Here is a 7,932-nt window from a genome sequence, read left to right as displayed (position 1 = left end):
TTGGATTTTAATTTGATTTTATATTGGGTGTTCACAAAAATTTTAAATGAAACGGCAAAATTAATATTTCTTTTAATTGTATTTTAAAATGGTGTTTGTAAGGTCTTTATCTGTTTTTAGCTTGCTGTAAGCCGCCCTGGGTCCGCCAGGAGAAGGGCGGGGTATAAATCTAATAAAATCTAAATCTAAATCTAAATCTGCAAAAGCAGAATGAAAAGCTGCACAAATTGAGATGATGTAAGAGAAAGCTTGAGATTCTTGATATTGAAACTATTTATGGACCAAAAAGCATAGGGGGTTTGTTACAAATTAAATTTGGATTTTGGTGAGGGAAATGTTTTAGCACCCACAACAGTCAATTTGCATCTTGGAATAAATCACAAAAGATAGCTAAAACAAAACAAACGTAAAGAAATGATAGATTAAAGCAAGAAAAAGAAATGTGGACAAAAGGAACTGACTGGTTAGATGGTGAGCCCAATCTCACCCTGCATCCAGTCCCTCTTTCTGGACCTTTAAATTATCCAGATTAGATATATATTCAACAAAACAAAACAAAATTGAATTGGAACACATAGGAAATAAATTCTGCACATGAAACGTTGAATAGCTTGCATTACTGAAAATGTGATAGAAAAATCCAAGCCCTGGATTGGTCTTAAATGAAGATGAAAAATGTTGAACATTGTTTAAAGCCTTCTGAGCAAAACTGATTCAGATGATACATTTCATCAAGCTCAATTCAGCATGTCTTTCTACTTCTTCATATTACATTAGAATTAGAAAATCTCAGGTTATAATGGTGTCTCTTGAGAAGGAAAACAAATTAGACCAGCAGATGATAAAACTGGACCAGTTTGGAGCAGTTGAGTCATTAAGGACCTTGAAGTATGTTAAAACATAACATCCGGAGATTGCCTTTTTTAAAGCAACAGATTAGTTGAACAATTTATTTCCCTTTAAAGACTTTAATTTCACTATTTATGTTTTTTTAAGGATAGTCAAAATAATGTCTTCTTTTCAACTTGGACAGATTAACGTTTTGAGGAAAAAAGATTCCAAAGTTGAGTTAATGACTCAATATTGCATACTGTCAAGCATAAATAGGCTATGTTGTAGGTATGTTGTGCACATCAGTCTTTGCCAAAAGTCACCACTAGATGACCATGGATCTGATTATCTGCACTATGTAGACTGATGTGATGGAGTGATCCAGGATTTTCATCTGCACAGCCTCTATAAGACTAAATCCACAACAGTTAGAATGTTTCTGAATCTAGCAAAAATAAGCAGACTGTTCTTTTCTCAAAAATTACATTTTTTTCATAATGCATTTTACCTCTTGGCCCATTTCCATACTGCAAAGTTTTGTTGATTGAGCTTTGGCATCAACCATAACATTAAACATGGTGCATATTGACTGAGGAACTCGGAAATCTGTTGATCGGCTTGTTTTCTGTAGCTTTACTTCAAATGCAATCCGGGTTCTATGAAGCATGATTAAAAAAAAAGGAAGATGTTTGGCTATGGTATAAATATACTGCATTAAATAATCCTTGTGATCAATGCAACACAATCTGAAGGCTTCAGAGCAAAGGACACTGCAGGCTGATGTGAAGGTCAGAAGAAAAAAGAGATGTTGGTCTGGCCAAGACTGTCCACAGGGTGTGATTAAAAAAAAGTTAAGATGGCAGCCATGGTGGTGTGGCCAAACTTTCACCTATTTTCACTCATTAAAAAGGTGGAGCTTCAATTGAATCATAGACTTTTTGGACCACAGTTTGAGAAATGCATTGATATGGTGGAACGATAAGTGTCCTGAGTGTCCTTCATAATGTTTCTTAAACAGAAGTTTATTTATTTATTGATTACATTTATATGCCACCAATCTTACTGATAAAGTGACTCTGGGCTACTTGTGAAATAGCAAAAAGGTAAATATAAAACCAGTTAACATTAATAAGATTTAAATAAGAACTAAAAACAAGGAGATGGATGGCACGAGGGTGAGATCTTTTCTCCTATCCTGTCAACCACCTCCAGCCAGCAAAACCATATTTTTAAGGCCTTTCTGGAGCACCAGAAGAGTGGGGGCAGATCTCACCTCCAGTGGCAGAATGTTCTAATGGGGTGGAGGTGGGTGGGGAGAATGTGGAAAAGGCTCTTCTTGACTTCATCAGCCAAAATTCATCAATGGACACAGTTAGCACTGGAGCGAGTGAGGCAGGCCAGTGCCATTGGGGCAAGATGGCTCCTCAAATAACAGCCAACACCTTGTGTTTGGTGGTATCAAGGAAATTGATAAGAGGGACATTTTACTTGGCTTCTATCTGTTTTGAAATCAATTTGGTGAACAATTTTTGTCACTTTTTTAGTCATACTCCTCAGACTGTTTCTATTTCTATAACAAAAGACAAGAAAATCAGTAAGTACCTTCCCATATTAATTGAACAGTGTGATGATGTTATCACAGCAAGCGATAAAAAATGCGTTCCTATAATATGGTTGGTATTACCTAATCTGTAGCTGAAATATAGCAGGGACCACAAAAGAAAACTCACAGAATGAAAGGAAGCTGAGGAATGCTCTGTTTTAAGCACAACTTAAACAAGTCTATTAATTGGTTGACTGCACAGTGACTTTATATTTAATATTTTTTCACAATGTTTCCTTGCCTGTTCTCTTCATAATTGTCACATAAGCAATTGTAAAACAGATTTTTTTGTGCACAGACACACCAGCTCCATGGCAAAACATAAAAATGATGCAGAGCTCCATCAACCCTAATAAAGCTGCTCAGTTTAAATTTCATTTTCAAACATGACAAAATCATACGGCGAAGACAGAGTTTGTATAATTAGGAGCTCCCTGTTTATACTTTGGTTCTTCCTTGTAATCCCATCTTCTCTAGCAGTAACCCAAGAGACACAGTGAAGTAAGGTAAACCCAGTCTCTTGCAAGTGGCTTAAGTGCATCAGATAACATGTGATGAAAGGTGAAAATGAGAAAAAGCACTCTTATTTGGGCAGTAAACTCATGTTTTCCATTTCCTGTAGTTCTGTTTGGAAGTAGCGGTAGGATTTGGAAAAGACTGTCTGATAAAGAAGGTAGCCACCATTACTGATCTTTTCACAATAAAATTTATTCTTAATCCCACCTTTATTATTTTTATAAATAATTCAAGGGGATGAATATAATACTCCTTTCTCCTCCTATTTTCCCACAACAACAAGGGAATTGGGAGGAGAGAGAATGACTGGCCCAAGGTCACCCAGCCAGCTTTCATGCCTAAAGTGGGATTAGAACTCACAGCCTCCTGGTTTCTAGCCTAGTGTTTTAACCATTGGACCAAACTAATTTCTGAAAACTCTGTATCCCCCTAATCCAAAATGTAGTAAGAACTGGTATTTAATTCAGAGTTAGGCTTGTTCAAGCCTTAAAAAGATAGCCAAAGAACAATGTGTAAGTTCTAGCTACTAGGATCATTTCCATAAAGCTATTTTCATATTTCAACCCACCTCTTTACACAGGATTCAATCATATCACTAGCCATAAGTTTTAGCCGTTGTTCTAAGTGTTTCCCAAATTCTTCCTCAGGCCAGTGTAGATCCCTGATGAAGGTCTGTAAGGCATCTAGTTTCCAAAACAGATCTTCTGATGTTCCTGATCCATTGCTGCCAGGATAAAATGAAAAATAAGAAACAACCAGGTTATAGCCGGCTCACTGATTTTGGAATCCTGATGTGGAGATTGTTCTTGCACACATGGAACGGAGTGTAACAGTGACCGAAGACACAGAACAATGCCATGGGGAATCTCCATCATCAGGCTTGTAGTGTTTTCTAGTCTACCTATCTCTTACAAGTCTTTCCAGATCAGACGGAGAAGACAAGTCATGTAAGAAATGGACATTCATCTGGAAACACTGCGTATGGGAAAAAGAACTCAGCCTTTTTCAATAACCACATTTCCTTCTGTAGTTGTTGAACTGAAGGCTCTACAAAGTAAAGGGACATCTCTATTTGATAATAACCGCACTACACAATTGCGTGTGGTTATTTTTAAGTTCCATGCATTTTATTTTCACAGATTGCCAGATCTGTTCTCTTTCCTTTTCTCCCCCACTTCCTTTATCGCAAGGGTTTCGAGGGAGAAAAAAATAGTGCTAACAAGTGGTGAGCGAGGACATGATTTTTGAACAGCTGGAAATAAATCAGGGCAAGGCAATTAAATTATTCACAACGAGACATTTTTAAAAACTTAGCTCAGAAAGGGTTGAATTTACTAACCAGTTGACCTATTTTTGTTTTTGAAAAAAAAATATTTTGGAGAAGGAGGGATCAATATACTTCACCAGGTTTCCGTAAGGTTTTTGTTTTGCTCCGTTTTGTTTTCTTATTCAGATTTTTTTCCCATATATTTGGAGCTATCCTGTCTCGCTGCTGATTAGACTTCTGTTCAGCTAAAATTATGCTTAACGCCTCCACTCACAAGGTAAGTTTTACATTATGTTTTACGCTGAGAAATTTATATATCTATTTATTACCCTTCTTCCTTCCTTTTCTTATTTTTTTTCCCATAATGATTATGACCAAGGAAGCTTCAAGACATTATTCCTACTCCTCGCATACCACTAATGCTAACACAGTGATTGATATTTGACACACCATGCATTGTCATGTCACGCTGATATCGTCTATAGAAACAAATGAGGAAGACTGTTTCTATTGTGACCGATGCCAGCTGCATTGAATTAATGCTACAGAAGGGAAGATAAAGCTAAACGCACACGTGGAAACCATATTCCCAACATGCCAAGGGGCTCTTTCAATCCTAGGCCAACAAAGGTAATTATTCAAACAATGCACTGACTTAGTTGTAGAAAACAGACATATCCATATAAGGGGGGGGGGGTGAAAACACTGAAGCGTGTTCCTAAATGGGTAGAAAGGAACTGGAATCAATGAAAAGATAGAGAATCAGGCATTTTCTTGAAGAACTGCCCATCAAAGAAATACTATCGCATACAGGTAGTCCTCAACTTGCGACCAAAATTGAGCCCAAAATTTACGTTGCTAAGCAAGAAATTTTGTTAAGTGAGTTTTGCCCCATTTTACGATTTTTCTTGCCACATTTGTTAAGGGAATCGCTGCAGTTGTTAAATTAGTAACACGGTTGTTAAGGGAATCTGTTTTCCCCATTGGCTTTGCATGTCAGGAGTTGCAAAAAGGGGATCACATAACCCCAGGACACTGCAACCGTCATAAATGTGAGTCAGTTGTCAAGCATCAAAACGTAAATCATGTGACCATGGGGATGCTGCAATGGTCGTCAGTGTGAAAAATGGTCATAAATATTTTTTTCCCCCGGTGCCGTTGTAACTTCGAATGGTTACTAAACTGTTGTAAGTTGAGGACTACCTTCACATAGTAGTCAGAAACTATCATTGGTTCAGGATAGTTTCAGCTGCTTCTGCTTCAGATATACAGTTGAAAATGTTTACCTTTTTTCTTTTTAAAATCCATTCTAATCCTGCTTTTGGAAACAGAGTGTTTTGGAACAGAGCGCTTTTGTTTTAAGCAATTAGGTAGCCAGAATGCAATAACTGTTACTTATTATTATGACGGGATGACACCCCTCTGCTTCTAGAAATTTCAAATAAAAAAGGAACGCTAGGTTGTTTTTGGATTTTCCTTTTCAAGAGCTTTTCAAGAGATTTTTAAAGAACAACGAGAGAAGTCTGATTTCAGACTGGGAAGTTTAGAGGCATATTCACCTGGCTGCTCCATTGCAATGGGTGGGGCTGTGATCTCAAATATCTGTCCTCATGAGTATGTGTCATTTTCAGTGAGACTTACTTTGAGGGAACATGTCTAAGATTAAAGCCTTGATTCTTATCTTTTCAAAAATAAAGTAAAATGGAACAATATCACACAGCATGCACAGAGCAAAGTAGTTTTTTTTTCAATTTACATAGACTGCCTAATCTAATCTAACCTTTCATAAATCAGCTTAACATGAATATGAATTGCAAACATTTTTTTGAACAGCTATTCATTTTATTTGCAATTTAAAATCATTGTGGTTTGGAAAAAAAAAATCTCAAGTTGGAAGTTTAAAAATGGATTCCTGTTCCTGAATGATTGTTAAAAAAGAAGAAGAAGCAATCTTGTTCAAAGTAACATTCTTATTATAATTTGACTTTATTATCATTTATTGCCACATGGGGAAATTTGATTATGATTAGAATATGTTGTAAGTTTTAAAAAAAATATTAACAAAAGATAGAGTGATGGTGATTGACTAGATTGAGTTTGAAAATGTGAGTTGAAAAGATACATTTCCTCTGAGCAATACTAAATGTCCCAGTCGGGACATCATAATCACTTTGTGATTTTTCTGAACCATAGCTTGTTGTTGTACATAATACAAAGACATAAGCTTGGTTTGAAGTCACAGGGTCCACTTCTACATCATCTTAAGTTAAACACTGAATAAACCATGATTTGTTATTCCAGTCATTATTTGCTTGCAAGAAAATACATATGCACGATGGGTGCCTTGTGACTGAAAACAATAATAATAAAATAATAATATACATCTGTTATTAACTTTATTTCTGAACTGGGGGATTCTTATTTCCAGCATTATATTTCTGCTGGTCCTTATAAATGAACAAATACTCTGACACAGATATGCCACCAAAAGCAACTTTAAAATGTGCCAGATACCTCTGTCATGAAATAATGCATGACACGAAGGGATCCAGAAAATGACATTTCATTACCATGCATGTAAAAATAAAACAAATTGTTTACAAAATTGTCATCCTGTATCCCTATTTCCTTTTGTGTGCATTTGTCTGGCGAAAGAAAGAAAGAAAGAAAGAAAGAAAGGAAGGAAGGAAGGAAGGAAGAAAAAAAGAAAGGAAGAAAGAAAGAAAGAAAAAGGAAAGGAAGGAAGACACAAAGAAAGGAAGGAAGACGAAAAGAAAGAAGGAAGCAAGGAAGAAAAGAAAAAAAGAAGGAAGGAAGGAAGGAAGGAAGGAGAAAAAAAGAAAGGAAAGAAAAGAAAAGAAAAGAAAGGAAAGACAGAAAATCTTAGTATTTCCTACTTGGAAGAACAAAGATTTCCTGCAAATGAGGAAATGTATTGTGGCAACATTTAAAAAAAAAACCCAGAACTTTGATATCCAGTATTTGTCCAGAAATAATTGGCTCCATTGTTAAACAAAGCTGATGTTTGTAATCACAGAAATTCAAAACTATTTTAGTAGCAGATGCAGAGATCTCCAAGGAAATGTCCTGAGTAGACTATGTAGAATATGCTGATACAGATGTCAGTAACGTTAGTGGCGTAGTTTGAAAATAATCATTTATATTATAATCTGTAGGGTCCATGGGCAAGTAAACCGTTGTGACATCTTTTCTGGATTCCATCTTTTTTTTAAAAAGTGCATGGAAGAACAGTATTTTAACAATAATAGAGGCAGCAGGACTGGGGAGAGGTGGTTTTAATCTCAGGCTATTTAAAATACAAAAATGTTCTCCATATTGAGATAATCTCTTCCCTTTTACCAAGAGGAACTATAATTTCCACAGCCAGAGATGAGGAGTTACCCTCTTGGGTCAATTTGCTCACCCACAGAATAAAGGTTAGTTAACTATATTACTGGAATCATTAGCACCCCATGGCAATTCAACATAGGCGACACATGTCAAACTCGCGACGTCATGCCACAGATTACCTCCCATCGGCCTGTACGCTCCCACAGGGTGGGTCTCCTCAGGGTGCCGTCGGCCAGACAGTGCCGGCTGGCGACCCCAAGGGGGAGGGCCTTCTCTGTGGGAGCTCCCACCCTCTGGAATGAGCTGCCCCCAGAGATCAGGGTGATCCCTGATCTCCCTTCCTTCCGCCGCGCCCTTAAGACAT

The 7,932-nt window shown here is 36.9% G+C and overlaps 1 protein-coding gene across 1 annotated transcript in view; it reads right to left on the bottom strand.

Annotated features, from left to right (window-relative positions):
* Window positions 1–7,932, bottom strand: part of LOC107291233 (calcium-dependent secretion activator 1) — a 211,312-nt gene that overhangs the window by 93,010 nt on the left and 110,370 nt on the right. Inside the window, exons 14-15 of the mRNA XM_015820203.1 lie at window positions 3,519–3,674; window positions 1,340–1,487 (exon numbers count right to left, since the gene is read on the bottom strand). Of these exons, the coding sequence (XP_015675689.1) occupies window positions 1,340–1,487; window positions 3,519–3,674 (304 nt within the window). The remainder of the gene's footprint in view (window positions 1–1,339; window positions 1,488–3,518; window positions 3,675–7,932) is intronic.

The sequence above is a fragment of the Protobothrops mucrosquamatus genome, unplaced genomic scaffold (assembly GCF_001527695.2).
Source record: "Protobothrops mucrosquamatus isolate PMUCROS unplaced genomic scaffold, P.Mucros_1.0 scaffold1088, whole genome shotgun sequence".
NCBI classification, from domain to species: domain Eukaryota; kingdom Metazoa; phylum Chordata; class Lepidosauria; order Squamata; family Viperidae; genus Protobothrops; species Protobothrops mucrosquamatus.
This window is presented reverse-complemented; position numbering and strand designations above follow the sequence as displayed.